Source organism: Anser cygnoides, chromosome 3 (genome assembly GCF_040182565.1).
Source record: "Anser cygnoides isolate HZ-2024a breed goose chromosome 3, Taihu_goose_T2T_genome, whole genome shotgun sequence".
Classification (NCBI taxonomy): domain Eukaryota; kingdom Metazoa; phylum Chordata; class Aves; order Anseriformes; family Anatidae; genus Anser; species Anser cygnoides.
In genome coordinates, this window is record NC_089875.1 from 122,843,903 (window position 1) to 122,861,389 (window position 17,487).

A 17,487-nucleotide genomic window follows, 5' to 3' on the forward strand; every position below is an offset into this window, starting at 1 on the left:
GGATGTGGCGATGCAGGGACACGGTGTGGGCACGGACACACTCACACACACACACACACACTCACACTCACACTCACACTCACACTCACACTCACACACCCCTCACACCCCTCACACCCCTCACACCCCTCACACCCCTCACACCCCTCACACCCCTCACACACACACACACACTCACACTCACACACACACACACACACTCACACTCACACTCACACCCCTCACACCCCTCACACCCCTCACACCCCTCACACCCCTCACACCCCTCACACCCCTCACACCCCTCACACCCCTCACACCCCTCACACCCCTCACACCCCCTCACACACACACACACACACACACTCACACACACACACACTCACACTCACACTCACACTCACACCCCTCACACCCCTCACACCCCTCACCCCTCACACCCCTCACACACACACACACTCACACTCACACTCACACTCACACCCCTCACACCCCTCACACCCCTCACACCCCTCACACACCCCTCACACACCCCTCACACCCCTCACACCCCTCACACCCCCTCACACCCCTCACACCCCTCACACCCCTCACACCCCTCACCCCTCACCCCTCACACCCCTCACACCCCTCACACACACACACACACTCACACTCACACTCACACCCCTCACACCCCTCACACCCCTCACACCCCTCACACCCCTCACACACACACCGGGGCCGCCCCCCGTGCCCAGGCCCGGCCGAGCCCCGCAGGCCGCCGGCCGCCAGGGGGCGCTGCGGCGCGCGGCGTTGCCGTGGCGACGGGCGGGGGGCGAGGGGCGGGGGGGGAGGCGCCCCCGCGGCGTTGCCGCGGCAACGGGGGCGGGGGGGGGGCAGGGCCGGGCCCGCCCCGGGGTGGGGAGGTGGCGGCGGCGGCGGCGGCGCATGCGCGGTGCCCGTCCGGTGCCGGCCCGGTCCCGAGAGCCCGGCGCAGGCGGAGGCAGAGCGGCGGCCGGGGCGTCCCGGCCCGAGCGCGGTGAGTGCGGCACCGGCACCGGGGGGCCCGGCGGGGCGGGGCGGGGCCGCCGCATCCCGGCACCGGGCGGCGGGGGGGGGGGGAGCGGGGCCTCCGGTGATGGAGCGGCCCTGACGGGGAGGGGGGGGGGCGCCGCGGGGCGGGCGGCGGGGCCGCCGGTGGCGGCGGGGCGACGGCGGGGAGAGCGGGGCCCCGGTGATGGAGCGGCCCGGGGGGGGCCCGTCTGCGGCACCGGCGGCGGAACGGCGCGGCCCGCCCGGTGTCCCCGGTGACGGAACGGCCCGGGGGGGGGCACGGCCTGACTCAGCGGGGGACCGGCCTCTGCCTCCTCCCGCGGGGCTCGGCCCGGTGGGAGCTGCAGTCGCGGACACCGGTACCGGTACCGGCACCATTACCGGCGGGGCGGCCCCGGGAGGTGCCTGCCCCGGGCAGCGAGGCCGTGCCCGCGGTCCCGTCCCGTTCCCCTTCACGGGAGTCCCGGGGCACGGGGCAGCATCACGGTAAGGTGCCAGCACCGGGCACGGCCGCCTTGCATCCACACGGCGGGGCCCTGCCGGTGCCGGTGGCCGCGGTGTAGTGGCGGCTCCGGCCCGGTGATGGCGGCGGTGGCACCGCGGCGGTGGCACTGGCGGTGGCCTGGTGGCGGTGGCACGGCGGCACCCGGGGACCGTGTAGGGCATGAGGCGGGGACACCGCGGGGGGGACACGGGCACGGCAGGTCCCCAAAATGTCCCCGCTCCCCACCGTGGGGTCCCCGGCGGCGCTTCGGAGCCCCCCGCCCCTCGCCGCCCCCCCCTGAGCCCACCCGGCGTGACCGGGAGCCGCAGCAGAGCTCCGGGCCCCCCCGGGACGTCACCGTGCGTCCCCACCGCGGCTCCGGGCTCCGTCCCCGCGGGCGCGTGGGGACGCTGGGGGCGGCTGCTGCCGGCACGCGCGGGGTGACGCAGCCGCAGCGCGAGGGCTGGCACCGGGCGGCTGGCACCGGGCGGCTGGCACCGGGCGGCTGGCACCGGGCGGCTGGCACCGGGCGGCTGGCACCGGGCGGCTGGCACCGGGCGGCTGGCACCGCGCTGCGTCGGCCGGCGGCGCTGCCGGTACCGCTGCCGGCGGCGTGGCGCAGGGTAACGAGGCCGGAGCAGCGCCCGCAGGAACGCAGCCCCGGTGCGCGCGCCGCCGCCGCGACCCCGCTGCGGGGATCCCGGGGGGGGGAGACGCGGGGGCCGATCCCGGTGGCAGCCCCGGGGCCGTCCCGCAGCCTGCGGCACGGGGCCCGGCAGCGCCGCAGCGTCCCCGAGCCTGCGCCTTCCCCCGCGCGTTTGTTTGTCACTCGAGCCGCCGGGACGCGCGCCCGAAATAGCAGCCGCGGTCCCCTCGGGGCGGGCGCTGCCGCCGCTCCCGCAGCCCTCGGCGCTGCCCGGGGACGGGCGCGGGCGCCGCTGCGGCTCTGCCAGGGCCGGTGCCCGGGGACGCCGGCGGCGAGGGGCCGGCGTGCGGCCGTAGCCGCCGTTGCGCCGCCGAGAGCCCGGCGCGGGGCCTCGTCCTGCTGCCCCGTGCCTCGGCGCCCGCGCCCATGCGACCTCGGCGCCCCCCGCCCCGGGGGCAGACGCGCGCCGGGCGTTTCTGGTGGTTGGTCGTCGGTTGAGCGGCGCCGGGCCGCAGGACAACGGAAACGCAGCGGTAAGCTCCTTCCTTGGCCCCGTGAGCACGTCTGGCCGGGCGCGCTCGGAAGGGGCACGGGGCCAGGGGCTGGGGCGGGAGCAGAGCCACGGAACGCCGGCGGCACGCGGAGCCCCGGCCCCGCTGCGGCCCCGCGAGCCCCTCGGGGCAGTGCCCCCGGCCCCGGCGCTCCCCAGGAGTCGCTGCCGGGTTGGGTTTTCCGCGAGGAGCCCCCGCAGAGCAGAGGCAGCCGCGAAGCCTTCAGCTAAACGCTGGGGCACACTCAGCGCCGCGCTGGGGGGCTCCGCGGCCCCGCGTTGGTCCCGCGGACGGAAGGCGCCCGGGCGGCAGCTCGCGTGCCCCCACCGGCCCCCGGCACAGCCCACGGCTCCCACGGCTGCCCGTGCATGGGGCCCATCGTGCCCGGCGGCCGTGCCGGCACGCGCGGCGTCGCGCCTGCTCCGGGGAGCAGCCGGGCGCTGGCGCAGGGTTGACCTGGATTCGTCCTGCCTCCAAACTCGCCCCCTGTGCCGCGTGTGCGACCAAAGTCCTTGGCTTACTTCAGCGAAGGAGACGCCGCGCTGGCACCGCACCGCGGGGGGGCCTGGCCGAGCACCGCTGGGCTTCCCCTACCCACGCATGCCCCCGGGGCTCCTCGACCGGGGGCTCCCGCGGGGCCAAGGGAGGGCAGGGGGCTCCCGGTGGGCTTGGTCCCGGTGCCCCGCAGGGCGGCAGGCTGCGGGCTGGGGGCGATGGCCGCGCCGGGGCCTGCCCGTGTGCGGCAGCTCGCCGTGCCGCGTCGGGCGGCTCCCCCCACGCGCAGCCCTAATTACCCCGGTGCCCGCTGATGATGCACGCGCCGAGCCCGGGCGGGCCGGTCGGAGAGGTGCCGCGGCCACGCTGCCGCCCCGCGCCGGGCAGGGCGCCGTGCCGGGGGGCTCCTGCCCCGCGCTCTCCTTTCAGGAGAGGCCCCAGCTGCCCGGGCGCTCGCCGGGGGGGTCCGGGTGAGGGGCTCCCAGCCCCGGTTTGGCCTCTCGCGGTGCTCCCAGCAAGCGCCAACGGCACCTGCAGGGCCCGGTGACGTGTCGGCAGGGGGCCGTGTGCCGCAGACCCCCCCGCACCCAGCAGCCCCCGTGTCCCCGTCTCCATCCCCCCCCCCCCCGCACACGGGCAGCGGCCGCGGGTCCCGGCAGAGCCACGGCCGCCGCAGTGCGCGAGGCTCCGCGCCGCGCATGACTCAGCTCCGCGCCCCCCCCGCCGGTGGCGCTGCCGGGGGGGGGACCCCTGCCCACCGGCGGGGAGCAGGACGGTGCCCCCCCGGCTGGCAGCTCTGCGCCCCCTGGGGCCGCGGCGGCCGTGTCGCCGGCCGGTGCTGAGTCACAGCGGTGGCTGCCGCCCTGCTCGGGGGGGGGCCGCGGCTGCCGGCACCTGGCAGCCCCCACGGGCAGGCACCCAAGGAGGCGGCAGCACCCCAGGGTGCCAGGGCAGGGGTGGGGATGGCCGCAGCCCCCCCCCAGGAGCCCCCCACTCGCAGCTGGCCCCTAAGCCCCTGATCTCTGATCTGCGCAGGAGAGTGAAAGCGGATTAACGCCTGCTGCTGCCGGGGGGGGAAAATGGTGTGTGTGGGGGGGGGGATCCCCGGTCCCGTCCCCCCCCCAGTCCTGGGGAGGGGCCGGACCCAGCTCCTCGCAGCAGGGACAGTCGCTTCTCCAAAACCTTTGGCTGGAGGCAGCAGGACAGTGCCTGGCTGCCCCCTCCCCAGCGTGGGGCGAGGGCACGCGGCAGCGGGGACCCCCCCGGCCCCGCAGCCCCGCTCCCAGCTCCCTGCCGTGCCGGGGGGTGGGGTCTCCGCCCCCGGGCCCCTCGCCATCTGGGCGCGGGTTTGCCGCCTGCCCTTCCAGCAGATGTTTGCCCCTCTAAGCCTGGCTCTGACGGACCCCGATCCTGGCCCCGGGCAGATTAGGGAGCGATCGAGGGCCGGGCCGGGGGGGGGCTGTAAAGCGGCTTTACCGCCCCTCAGCGCGCCCGGAGCCCCCCAGCACGGCCAGGCTCGGCCCCCCGTGGCTGGGGCACCCCGGTGGCACCAGCTGGGGGACCGGGGCCGCAAGCCCACGTTGTTTCCGTGGGGAGGGGGGCTCGGCCGGTGCCGCCTCCCGCAGCCCCCCCAGCGGGCCGGGGTCCCCCCGGGCGTGACGGCCGCCTCTCCCGCAGCTGGGCATGGCCGTCAATGTGTACTCCACCTCGGTGACCAGCGAGAACCTGAGCCGCCACGACATGCTGGCCTGGGTCAACGACTCCCTGCAGCTCAACTACACCAAGATCGAGCAGCTCTGCTCAGGTGGGTCCCCGCCGGGGGGGGGGCGCGGGCGCGTGCCCCAGCCCCTCGTGACGCCGCCGTGTCCCCCCCCCGCTCCCCAGGGGCCGCCTACTGCCAGTTCATGGACATGCTGTTCCCCGGCTGCGTCCACCTGCGGAAGGTGAAGTTCCAGGCCAAGCTGGAGCACGAGTACATCCACAACTTCAAGGTGCTGCAGGCCGCCTTCAAGAAGATGGGAGTGGACAAAGTAGGTCCCGCGGGGGTGGCCGGGGGGGGTCCCGGTGCCTGCACGGGGAGGGCAGCCCCCGAGCACCTCTGTCCCCGCAGATCATCGCGGTGGAGAGGCTGGTGAAAGGCAAGTTCCAGGACAACTTCGAGTTCATCCAGTGGTTCAAGAAGTTCTTTGACGCCAACTACGACGGGAAGGAGTACAACCCGCTGCTGGCGCGGCAGGGCCAGGACGTCGCGCCCCCCCCAAACCCAGGTGATCAGATCTTCAACAAATCCAAGAAACCCATTGGCACTGCAGGTAATGCCCGGGTCCCTCTGGAGAGCGCTGCCCCCCGCCCTCCCGCCCGGCCTCCTGTGCCCCACGTTGCTCTGGCCGCGTTCGGGCGCCCCCCGCACCCCTGCCCTGCCCCTGCCTGCGCTCTGCTCTGCTGCACGCCTGCGACCGTCAGCGCCAAGCAGGTTTGCAAGGACGCCCGGGCTGGGGTGGACGGGGACGGCTGCCCCGACTGAAGGGTGTGCTGGGTGGGCTCGGATGGCTCAGAGCGGCCTGGCGTCCCCGCTCCGCCTTCTGCTCGCCCGGTTTGTGCCCCCAGGGCCCCCCCGTGGTGCTCAGGGGCCGCAGTGCAGCCGGGCTGTTCCCCAGCAGCCGGCGACGTGGGCTGGGAGGGTGCTGGGGGGGTTGTGCCGCCGTGCTGCTCCCCCCAAGCCTGGTGCCGCTGTGCGGGTCCCCAGCGGGCACAGCACCGGGGTGAGCCCAGCCCCGACACCTGACCGCGTGCTGTGGCCCATGGGGGTCTCGCTGCCCACCCAGCACGTGCGCAGCCAGCCCGGTAAGGAGCCCGGCGAGCACCCGCTGGCTCCGTGCATGGCAAAGCCCATCCTGGCCACGAGCACCGCCTGGAAGGGGGCTGGGGGGGGGCTCTGCCTGGGGAAACTGAGGCATCGGGGAGGGGAGGCTCGGCCAGGAGCCGCGGCGCAGCCCCCCCAGTGCTCTGCCTGACCCCGCTCCCGTGGCTCCCTCCTGCTCCCCCGGCCCTGCGCGCCGCGGCTGGGGGTCCCGGCAGCCCCGGGCAGGAGCGGCCGCCCCGGCCGGCATTAACCCGCCCCTCTCTGGCTGCCCCAAGTCCCCCAGAGGACCTCCCCCACAGGCCCCAAGAGCACGCATAACCCGGCCCGCCTCAGCAACGTCCCCAGCAGCATCCTCCGGAAAAACTCCCCCGCCGCCCGCAACGGGGGCCCCGAGGCCGACGCGCAGATCCTGGAGCTCAACCAGCAGGTGGGCAGGGCTGCGGGCAGGGGAAGGAGCCTGGGGGCCCCGGGGGAGCTGCAGCCCCCTTGGCGCAAACGCTGTCGTCTGCCCGCAGCTGATGGATCTGAAGTTGACAGTGGACGGGCTGGAGAAGGAGCGGGATTTCTACTTCAGCAAACTGCGGGACATCGAGCTGATCTGCCAGGAGCACGAGAACGAAAACAGCCCCATCATCACGGGCATCGTCAGCGTCCTCTACGCCACGGAGGTGAGCACGGAGCACGCGTTGCCTGTCCGGCTGCTGGTGCACCCAGCCCCGGAGCGCTCTGGGCTTTCCCTGGGGCAAGACCCCCTCCCCCAGCATCCAGCCACTGCTGCGCCCAGGGGTGCCCCAGGGGTTGGGTTTGCCGAGGTCTTTGCACCGCGTTGGGAGGCACCGTGGGGAGGGAGAGGGCCCAGGGCAAGGCCGCAGGCGGGCCAGGGTCTGACGAGGGTCTGACGGTGCCCGTGCCCCCCGGCAGGAGGGTTTCGCTCCGCCAGAGGACGACGAGCTGGAGGAGCAGCAGCCAGAGGACCAGGATGAGTACTAGCCCCGGCACGCTCCCGCGCCCCGCGCCACCCTGCGCCGATCCCCTCCATAGACATTCGAGGTCTGAGTCTGTGCGCCTCGCCCTGCACCGTCACGCACCATCACAGCCTCCGGCCGAGCCGGCACGCTCGGCGCCCAGCAGCTCCGGTGGGAAGCCCCTGTCTCCATAATAAATAGATGTCAATCCATAGAGGAGCACGGCTGTAAATACGCCGGGGGCTGGCGGGTGGGGACGGGCTCTGGCCCCGGCGCCCAGCGCCCCAGCCCTCGCCCCCTCCACCCCATATTTATTTTGGTTGTCTTCTCTGGTGCGAGTGCTGCAGCCGCCCCGGCACCCGCTGCCCCTGCCCGCCCCGCTGTGCCATAGCTAGAGAGAAAGAGCGAGCCCGCGGGGGCTTCCCCAGGGCAGAGCTCGCTGCCCCGCCAGCCCTGCGGCTGCGGAGGGGACTGGGGCGGGCAGCCCCAGGGGGCCGTGCACGGGGTCAGCGCTGCCCTGCCGCCCGCTGCGGGGGAGCGGCTCTGAGGAGGAGGAGGAGGAGGTTCAGACTCCTGGGAAGGCGGAGGAAGGAACCCCAGGAGGAAGGAGCCCCAGCCCGGCTGACAACGCGGCTGCAGCGGGGAGCAGCAGGGGCCGGGGCAGCCCAGGGTGAGGACCCCCCGGGCCAGGTCTCCCGCCCCGCAGGGCGCCGGGGTGGGTTTGCCGAGAGCGGCACGCGGCACCTGCCCTGGCCATCTCCCCGTTGCATCGCTTGTCTGGTCCATCACTCCGGTTGCAAAGCCTGCATCTGTGTTAAGTTTTATTTAAAATAAACTCGTGTGGTAAAATGTTGCTCTGCCCGTGTCCCGCCTGGTTCCCGCGCGCGGTGGGAGGTGGTGGGGCTGGTGGCAGCGCCCCGGGTTGGGGCCTGTGGACGGAGGCAGCACCGTGCTGTGCCCTGGGATGGCTCATAGAATCATTAGGGTTGAGAAGCCCTCCAAGATCACCTGGTCCAACCACCCCCCTACCACCAATGTCACCACTAAACCATGTCCCCAAGCACCACATCCAACCTTTCCTTGAAAACCCCCAGGGACGGTGACTCCACCACCTCCCTGGGCAACCCGTCCCAACGCCTGACCGCTCTTTCTGAGCAGAAATGTCTCCTCGTTTCCAACCTGAACCTCCCCTGGCACAACTTGAGGCTATTCCCTCTGGTCCTCTCACTGGTTACCTGTGAGCAGAGGCCGACCCCCAGCTCCCCACACCTTCCTTTCAGGTGGTTGCAGAGAGCGATAAGGTCTCCCCTGAGCCTCCTCTTCTCCAGACTAAACAACCCCAGTTCCCTCAGCCGCTCCTCACAGGACTTGTGTCCCAGGCCCCTCACCAGCTCTGTAGCCCTTCTCTGGACACGCTCCAGGGCCTCGATGTCCTTCTGGTAGTGAGGGGCCCAAAGCTGAGCACAGCACTCGAGGTGCGGCCTCACCAGAGCAGAGCACAGGGGGACGATCACCTCCCTGCTCCTGCTGGCTGCACTGTTCCTGATACAGGCCAGGATGCCGTTGGCCTTCTTGGCCACCTGGGCACCTCATGTTCAGGTCAGTATCGACCGACACCCCCAGATCCTTTTCCTCTTCACAGCTTTCCAGCCACTCTGCCCCAAGCCTGTAGCGCTGCGTGGGGTTGTTGTGGCCAAAGTGCAGGACCCAGCACTTTGACATGTTGAACCTCATCCCATCGGCCCCTGCCCATCGACCCATCCTGTCCAGGTCCCTCCGCAGGGCCTTCTTACCCTCCAGCAGCTTGACACTTCCCCCCAGCGTGGTGTCATCTGCAAACGTACTGAGGGTGCTCGCAATTCCCTCATCCAAGTCATCAATAAAGATATAAAAGAAGATGGGCCCCAACACCGACCCCCGGGGAACACCAATGGTGACTGGTCACCAGCTGGATTTCGCTCCGTTCACCACTACTCTGTGGGCCCGGCCACCCAGCCAGTTTTTAACCTAGCAAAGAGTATACCTGTCCAAGCCATGGACTTCCAGCTTCTCCAGGAGAATACTGTGGAAGAATGTGTCAAAAGCTTTGCTGAAATCTAGGCAGACTATGTCAACAGCCTTTCTGCCATCCACCAGGTGGGTCATCCAGTCACAGAAGGAGATGAGGATGGTCAGGCAGCACTTGCCTTTCATGAACCCATGCTGACCGGGCTTGATCCCCTAGTTGTCCCACATATGCTGTATGATTGCATTCAAGATGACCTGTTCTGTCACCTTTCCTGGCACTGTGGTCAGGCTGACAGGCCTGTAGTTCCCCGGGTCCTCCTTACGACCCTTCTTAAAGATGGGCGTCACATTGGCAAGTCTCCAGTCATCCGGGACCTCTCCAGATGACCAGGACCGCTAATAGATGAAGGAAAGCAGCCCAGCAATCACATCCGCCAAGTCTCTCAGCACCCTCGCGTGGAGACCGCGTGACACAACAGTTCAGGATGTTCAGCTCTGTCTTTGGCACCTCAGAACCAGGGGAGAGCGCGAACGCAGTCCCCCACTACCACAAATTATGCAGTCGAGTTTCCCGCATTTGGGGAAATCGCAGGGGTCAGCACACCCGGAGTGCAGGGGATGAGCCTCGCCCTGGGAAAACCACCTGCCTGATCATGGTGTCTCCCCTGCCAGGTAAGTATGCCTCCCGCTCCCCGACGCCGCGGCCCCACGCGCGCGCACGCACACCCACCACACGGACACGCGCCCCGCAACGCCCGCCGCGGACGCGCCCGCCCCGCCCCGCCCGGCCCCGCCCGGCGCCCACGTCCCGCGCCCGCCGCGCGCCCACGCGGGGCCACGCGCGGCGCCGTGTGGCGTGGGTTTTGTCCCGGTATGCCGCGCGGCGCCGATCTGCGTGGGCACGCCCCCTGATCTGCATGGGCACGCCCCCTGATCTGCGTGGGCACGCCCCCTGATCTGCGTGGGCACGCCCCCTGATCTGCATGGCCGCGCCCCCTGATCTACATGGACACGCCCCCTGATCTGCATGGCCACCCCCCCCCCCCGATCTGCATGGACACGCCCCTTTATCTGCACGGACACGCCCCCTGATCTGCATGGCAACGCCCCCTGATCTGCATGGCCACACTCCCCTGATTTGCATGGACACGCCCCCCTGATCTGCATGGACACGCCCCCCGATCTGCATGGCCACGCCCCCCTGATCTGCATGGTCACCCCCCCCCCCCCCCCCCCCCCCCCGATCTGCATGGACACGCCCCCTTGCCTCCAGGCCCCGCCCCTCAGCGCCCCGGCCGCCGTCCCCGCCGCAGAGGCGCAGCGGGAGGGGGGAGCTCCTTGGGCTCGGGCCCGGCCCGGGATGGCGGCGGCTGCGGCCGGGCGGTGCCGCACAGCCGTGGGGCGGGGAGCACGGGGCGGCGTGGGGCGGGACGCGGCGGGGCTGGGGCCGGGGCCCGGCTTCCGGAGCCGCGGCCGAGCCGCGCTCGGTGATGGGAGGCGGGCAGTCATTGCATTCTGCCTTTGCTCCCGCACGGCCTGTCCTGGTTTTTGTTCTTTTTCTTCAGCTAAACCGCCCCTGACGGGGAGCTCATCAGCAGCTGTTCACAGAATCACGGAATTGTAGCGGTTGGAAGGGACCCCAAGAGACCATCGGGTCCAACCCCCCTGCCAAAGCAGTTCCCTAGAGCAGGCTGCCCAGGCAGGCGTCCAGACGGGCCTTGAATATCTGCAGAGAAGGAGACCCCACAGCCTCCCTGGGCAGCCTGTCCCAGCGCTCCGTCACCCTCACCGGGAAGAAGTTCTTTCGCATGTTGGTGCGGAACTGCCTGGGCTCCATTTTGTGGCCATTGCCCCTGGTCCTGTCCCCACAAACCACTGAAAGGAGGCTGGCCAAATCCCTCTGCCTCCCACACCTCGGGTATTTATACACATTGGTGAGATCCCCTCTTGGTCTTCTCTTCTCCAGGCTGAACAGCCCCAGGTCTCTCAGCATTTCTTCACAGAGGAGATGCTCCAGGCCCTGTATCAGCTTTGTGGCCCTCCGCTGGACTCTTTCCAGGAGACCCCTGGCTTTTCTGTACTGGGAAGCCCAGAACTGGACACAGTACTCCAGGTGAGGCCTGACCAGGGCAGAATAGAGGGGGAGGATCACCTCCCTTGACCTGTTGGCCATGCTCCTTTCAATGCACGCCAGGATCCCATGGGCCCTCTTGGCCACCAGGGCACACTGCTGGGTCATGGCCAACCTGTCGTCCACCAGGACCCCCAGGTCCTTCTCCGCAGAGCTCCTCTCCAGCAGGTCGTCCCCCAGCCAGTTCATGTCTCTAAGCAAAGCGTGCAGGTCTTCACCAAGGCCACTCCGTGCTGCACAGGGCTGGGGGCAGCCTGGGCTGGGGGAAGGCGTCGCTGCCCGCGTCAGGGGGCTGGGGCTGGGTGGTCTCTGAGGCCCCTTCCAACCCCGCTCTGTGATCCTCTGATCCCTGGGTTCTCGCTCAACCTGTGAGATTTCTTCCGTCACGTTCTCCCCCCCGTTCTCCTGAGGAGGGGGACCAAGCGGGCAGAATTCAGGTGGCCATCGGCAAGGAACCGCCATGCCTGCGCCCGTCCCATGTTTATGGCAGAGACACCCAAAGCAGCTCGCCGTGCACCCAAAGTGAGCTGCTCTGCGTGAGCCTCTGCGAGAGTGTCCCTGCAGGCTCTCGTGCAGGCAGACCGGGCTGCCCCCGGCTCCGTGACGGGGCCGTCGGTGACAAGCCCTTCCCACCCGCCACAGGCCCGCTCCCGGTAGCAGCCGGGCACAGGTGGTGCCGGTAACCCCTCGCTCGGTGCCTTCCACAGCGTCCTGCTGGAGGAGCTGGCTGCTCGGGGCCTGCACGGGCGTACGCTTCTCTGGTAACAAACCGGCCGCGTGGCCGAGCCCAAAGAGTCGTGGCGAGTGGAGGTAAATCCAGCTGCAGGCCGGTCACTGGTGGAGTCCCCCAGGGCTCAGCGCTGGGGGCAGTTCTCTTCAGTGTCTTCATCAATGGTCTGGACGAGGGGATCGAGTGCACCCTCGGTAAGTTTGCAGACGACACCAAGTTAGGCACAAATGTTAATCTGTTCGAGGGTAGGAGAGCTCTGCAGAGGGATCTGGATAAGTTGGGGCCAACTGCATGAAGTTCAACAGGGCCAAGTGCCGGGCCCTGCACGTGGGGCACAACAACCCCCTGCAACGCTGCAGAAGAGCGACTGGAAAGTTGCCGGTGGAAAGAGAACTGGTGGTACTGGTTGATAGCTGGCTGAACAGGAGCCGGCAGCGTGCCCAGGTGGCCAAGAAGGCCAACGGCATCCTGCCTTGTGTCAGGAGTAGTGCAGCCAGCAGGAGCAGGGAGGTGATCGCCCCCCCGTGCTCTGCTCTGGTGAGGCCGCACCTCGAGTGCTGTGCTCAGCTTTGGGCCCCTCACTACCAGAAGGACATCGAGGCCCTGGAGCGTGCCCAGAGCAGGGCTACAAAGCTGGTGAGGGGCCTGGGACACAAGTCCTGTGAGGAGCGGCTGAGGGAACGGGGGTTGCAGAAGAAGAGGCTCGGGGGGACCTTACTGCACTTTACCTTATAGGAGGCTGAAGCAAGGTGGGGATCGGGCTCTTCTCCCAAGCACCAAGTGACGAGACGAGGGGAAACGGCCTCAAGTTGCACCAGGAGATGTTTAGGACAGAAATTAGGAGACACTGCTTTACTGAGGGGGCTGTGCGGCGCTGGACCGGGCTGCCCAGGGCAGGGGTTGAGTCGCCATCCCTGGAGGTCTGCAGGAAACGTGTCGGTGTGGAACTGGTTTAGTGGGGGGCTCGTCACCGCTGCGCTGAGGGCTGGGCCAGCCGGTCCTAGGGGGCTTCTCCAGCCCGAACGGCTGGGACTGCTGTGGGAAAAATCTCAACGACTTTCTTCAGACAGGACCTTCTGTGGAGCTATTTCATTCGCGATTGCAATGGCGGGCGTCCTGCAAGCAGGAGCGCGCAGTAGCAGTTTGTCCCAACCTTACGTCCCCTATTGCCCGACACCTGGCTTCTCCCGTTTCCTCACCGGCTGCGTGCTGCAGGTTCACAGCCTACCCGACGCCCTTCTATACCGTACACGTACAATTTGGTTTGACCGACCATTACTTTCTCCTGTTCCTTTTTTTCCTTCTTCTCTCGTGACCAGAGGGCCCGCGACCTTTGCGTTTCCTGATGTCGCGCTGCTCACCGTTTTGCTTTGCCGTCCCCCTTATTTCGGGACAGCGGGGCCTTCCCCCCACCCGCTTAACACGCTCCCCACCGCCGTGCCGCACGACCCCTTCTGGCCAGGCGAGGTCGGCGGAGCTCCCCCCGCACAAGCTCCTTCCGCGCCAAACCCGCCGCTCCGTGCCTCTCGCTGCGCGCCTGCGGGCGCTGCTGCGGGCCGGTGCTCGCAAGACGCGGCTCTGGGGCTCGCGGGCGCCCCGCAGGGGCTCGTGCTCCGGCCGTGCCGCCTCCGGGACCTCACGCCCGCTTTCCCGGTCGCGGCCCGGCGCCGGCGGGGGGCACGGGCCGGTACCGCGGGCACCGACCCGGGGCAGCCCCGGGCGGGGCGGGGGCGGGGCCGGGAGGGGCCGGGCGGGGGCACCGCGGGGAGCGAGCGGGGAGGGGCGGGGCCGCGCCGGGCGCGCGGCTGGGGGCGGGGCGAGGGCTGCGGGGGCGGGGCCCCAGGAACGGCCAGAGCGGGTGGGGGGCGGGGCCAGGAGGCACGGGGGGCGTGTCCAGGCAGATCAGGGGGCGTGCCCCGTGCAGATCAGGGGGCGTGTCCATGCAGATCAGGGGGCGTGCCCATGTAAACCAGGGAGCGTGTCCATGCAGATCAGGGGGCGTGCCCATGCAGTTCAGGGGGCGTGCCCATGCAGTTCAGGGGGCGTGCCCATGCAGATCAGGGGGCGTGCCCATGCAGTTCAGGGGGCGTGCCCATGCAGATCAGGGGGGCGTGTCCATGCAGATCAGGGGGCGTGCCCATGCAGATCAGGGGGCGTGCCCATGCAGATCAGGGGGCGTGCCCATGCAGATCGGCGCCGCGCGGCATACCGGGACAAAACCCACGCCACACGGCGCCGCGCGTGGCCCCGCGTGGGCGCGCGGCGGGCGCGGGACGGGGCGCCGGGCGGGGCCGGGCGGGGCGGGGCGGGCGCGTCCGCGGCGGGCGTTGCGGGGCGCGTGTCCGTGTGGTGGGTGTGCGTGCGCGCGCGTGGGGCCGCGGCGTCGGGGAGCGGGAGGCATACTTACCTGGCAGGGGAGACACCATGATCAGGCAGGTGGTTTTCCCAGGGCGAGGCTCATCCCCTGCACTCCGGGTGTGCTGACCCCTGCGATTTCCCCAAATGCGGGAAACTCGACTGCATAATTTGTGGTAGTGGGGGACTGCGTTCGCGCTCTCCCCTGGTTCTGCGGTGCCAAAGACAGATGCGTGGTTGGGGCTCCCGTTAGGTCTCCGGGGTTGGTCGAGCCGGAGCCGGGCTGAGGCCGTCGGTAGGCCGCGAGGAGGCAGCCGTGGGCGGATGGGGCCTGCAGGAGGCTGCGGCCCGGGGAGAGAGGGCCCCCGGCGGGCCGGAGCTGCAGCCCGCGGAGAGGAGCCCACGCAGGAGCAGGGGCCTGGGGGGAGCTGCCGCCCACCCGTGGGGGCCCCGTGCTGGAGCAGTTTGCTCCTGGGGGATGGACCCCGTGGGACGGAGCCGTGTGGGAGCAGTTCTTGAAGAGCTGCTGCCTGTGGGCAGCCCCCGCAGGCTCAGCTGGGGAAGGACGGCATCCCGTGGGAGGGACCCCGCGGGGAGCAGGGGCAGAGAGGGACCGAGGAGGAGCGGCGGGGACGAAGCGTCAGGGACTGACCGCAGCCCCCCTCGCCCTGCGCTGCTTGAGGGGAAGGTGTCTTTCTTTTTTGTTGTTGTTTCTCACAGCTCCATCTCAGTAATAGGTAATAACTTTTATTAATCTCCCTTTGCTGAGTCTGTTTTACCCGTGATAACTGTTGAGTGATCTCCCCACCCTTATCTCACCTCTCGAGCCCTTTGCATCGTATTTTCTCCGCTTTGAGGAGGGGGAGCGAGAGAGCGGCTGAGGTGGAGCTCGGCTGCCCAGCTGGGTAAAACCACGCGTAAAACCCAGCAGAGTAAAAGCGCACTTCCTCCACTGCTCCTGCCCTGCGGGGCCCAGCAGGGTCCGTGGCTGCCTCCCGCCCCAGTTTGTGATGCACCGGCAGAGGAACACCCAGGATCCTTCTGGGATCCAGGATTAATCAAGCTGTCACTCACAGGAACTATAAGATAAGTGAAATTCTATGTGAGAGAGCAATTAGAATGTACCCAGCTCCACCCGGGGGAAGGTGAAGAAAAAGTGGAGAGCTTGTGGGTGAGAATTAAGGGGCGGGCTGGTATGGGTTACACTGCTGTGGGGGTGTACTGCAGCTCACCAGATCAGGAGGAGGTCGATGAGGCCTTCTACAAGCAGCTGGAAGTAGCCTCACGATCCTGGATGATGGTTCTCACAGGGGACTTCTTTAATTATCCCGACATCTGCTGGGTAAGCAACTCGGCCAGGCACACGCAGTCCAAACAGTTCCTAGAATGCATTGAAGATAATTTTCTGATGCAGGTGGTGGAGGAGCCGACGATGTGGGGGTTGCTTCTGGACCTTATTCTTACCAACAGGGATGGGCTTGTTAGGGATGTGAAGGTTGGGGGTAGCTTGGGATTCAGTGACCATGAGATGGTGGAGTTGAAGGTCTGGAGTGGAAGAAGTAAGGCAAAAAGTAGGATTGCTAACCTGGACTTTTGGAGTGCCAGCTTTGACCTCTTCCAGGACCTACTTGGGGGTATCTCATGAGCTAGATCCCTAGAAGGTATGGGTGCTTGTGAGAGCTGGGCAACATTCAAACAGTACTTCTTCCAAGCTCAGGATCGGTGTCTCCTGAAGAGTAGGAAATCAGAGAAAGGGGGCAGGAAACCTGCGTGGATGAGCAAGGAGCTCATCAACAAGATCAAAAGGAAGAGCAAGGTCTATGAAATGTGGAAAAAGGGCCTGTCCTCTTGGGAGGAGTATAGGAGTGTTGTGAGGGCCTGCAGGGACACGATGAAGGAGGCTAAAGCCCACCTGGAGATGAAGCTGGCAAAGGAGATAAAGGATAATAAGATTTTTTTTTTCTTTAAGTATGTAAACAGTAAAAGGAAGACTAGGGATAATGTGGGTCCCCTGCTGAATGAGGGGGGTGTCCTGGTAACGGGGGACGCTGAGAAGGCAGAGATACTGAATGCCTTCTTTGCTTTGGTCTTTGCTTCAAAGACTCCCTCCCCCCCCGGTACCCCTGGACCCTGGAGGGAGTAGAAAGAGTCTGGGAAGTGGAGATCTCCCCCCCGATTGATGAGGGAGTGGTTCGGGAGCATCTCAGTGGGCTCAGTGCACACAAGTCCATGGGTCCTGATGGGATGCATCCACGTGTGCTGAGGGAGTTAGCAGAGGTGATCGCCGAACCGCTCTCTATCATCTTTGAAAGGTCCTGGAGAACAGGAGAGGTGCCTGAGGACTGGAGGATAGCCAATGTCACTCCGGTCTTCAAGAAGGGCAAGGAGGAGGATCCGGGCAACTACAGGCCAGTCAGTCTCACCTCCGTCCCCGGAAAGGCGTTGGAACAGCTTGTTCTGGATGCCATCTCCAAGCAATTGGAAGAGAAGAAGGTTGTGAGGAGTAGTCAGCATGGATTCACCAAGGGGAAGTCGTGCTCGACCAACCTCGTAGCCTTCCATGATGGCATCACCAGCTGGGTAGATGGGGCAAGAGCAGTGGATGTCATCTACCTTGACTTTAGCAAGGCTTTTGATACTGTCTCCCACGACATCCTGCTAGCGAAGCTGAGAAAGCGTGGGATAGAGGAGTGGACAGTTAGGTGGGTTGAGAACTGGCTGAGCTCAGAGGGTGGCCAACAGGTCAAGGGAGGTGATCCTCCCCCTCTATTCTGCCCTGGTCAGGCCTCACCTGGAGTACTGTGTCCAGTTGTGGGCTTTCTGGTACAAAAAAGACAGAAATCTTCAGGAAAGAGTCCAGTGGAGGGCCACAAAGATGATACGGGGCCTGGAGCATCTCCTCTGTGAAGAAATGCTGAGAGACCTGGGGCTGTTCAGCCTGGAGAAGAGAAGACCAAGAGGGGATCTCAGCAATGTGTATAAATACCCGAGGTGTGGGAGACAGAGGGATTTGGCCAACCTCCTTTCAGTGGTTTGTGGGGACAGGACCAGGGGCAATGGCCACAAAATGGAGCCCAGGCAGTTCCGCACCAACATGCGAAAGAACTTCCCGGTGAGGGTGACGGAGCGCTGGGACAGGCTGCCCAGGGAGGCTGTGGGGTCTCCTTCTCTGCAGATATTCAAGGCCCGTCTGGACGCCTGCCTGGGCAGCCTGCTCTAGGGAACTGCTTTGGCAGGGGGGTTGGA

At 67.6% G+C, this 17,487-nt stretch overlaps 1 protein-coding gene, 1 long non-coding RNA gene and 2 other non-coding genes across 11 annotated transcripts; 2 read left to right on the forward strand and 2 right to left on the reverse strand.

The window, feature by feature from the left end:
* Nucleotides 1-869: 869 nt before the first annotated feature.
* MAPRE3 (microtubule associated protein RP/EB family member 3) lies at nt 870-7,871 on the forward strand. 7 transcript variants are annotated; one of them, XM_066995240.1, is made up of 7 exons: nt 870-1,000; nt 4,868-4,994; nt 5,075-5,220; nt 5,301-5,502; nt 6,329-6,480; nt 6,569-6,721; nt 6,975-7,871. In XM_066995240.1, the coding sequence occupies exons 2-7, from the start codon at nt 4,874-4,876 to the stop codon at nt 7,041-7,043; spliced, it is 843 nt and encodes a 280-aa protein (XP_066851341.1). In that variant the 5' UTR covers nt 870-1,000; nt 4,868-4,873; the 3' UTR covers nt 7,044-7,871. The 7 variants fall into 7 exon arrangements, with proteins under 7 accessions (XP_066851341.1, XP_066851344.1, XP_066851345.1 ...); XM_066995243.1 differs by having other exon boundaries at nt 6,353-6,480; XM_066995244.1 differs by having other exon boundaries at nt 5,301-5,457.
* A 1,670-nt stretch (nt 7,872-9,541) lies between these two features.
* On the reverse strand, nt 9,542-9,705 carry LOC136790617 (U1 spliceosomal RNA). Its single transcript, XR_010830906.1, has one exon. It is a non-coding gene; the product is annotated as a U1 spliceosomal RNA (small nuclear RNA).
* Nucleotides 9,706-14,285: 4,580 nt separating this feature from the next.
* Nucleotides 14,286-14,449, forward strand: LOC136790618 (U1 spliceosomal RNA). Its single transcript, XR_010830907.1, has one exon. It is a non-coding gene; the product is annotated as a U1 spliceosomal RNA (small nuclear RNA).
* Nucleotides 14,450-14,567: 118 nt separating this feature from the next.
* LOC136790577 (uncharacterized) lies at nt 14,568-16,194 on the reverse strand. Of its 2 annotated transcripts, none has more exons than XR_010830721.1 (3): nt 15,827-16,194; nt 15,474-15,622; nt 14,568-15,320 (listed from the first exon to the last, which is right to left on the reverse strand). It is a non-coding gene; the product is annotated as an uncharacterized lncRNA (long non-coding RNA). The 2 variants fall into 2 exon arrangements; XR_010830720.1 differs by having other exon boundaries at nt 15,706-16,194.
* Nucleotides 16,195-17,487: the final 1,293 nt, after the last annotated feature.

Excerpts from the sequence above, each read along its gene's own strand:
- MAPRE3 (XM_066995240.1), top strand. The coding sequence starts at position 4,874 with ATGGCCGTCAATGTGTACTCCACCTCGGTGACCAGCGAGAACCTGAGC. Across the intron at positions 4,995-5,074 it reads GATCGAGCAGCTCTGCTCAG|GGGCCGCCTACTGCCAGTTC; the intron begins GTGGGTCCCCGC and ends CCCGCTCCCCAG. Across the intron at positions 6,722-6,974 it reads GCGTCCTCTACGCCACGGAG|GAGGGTTTCGCTCCGCCAGA; the intron begins GTGAGCACGGAG and ends GCCCCCCGGCAG.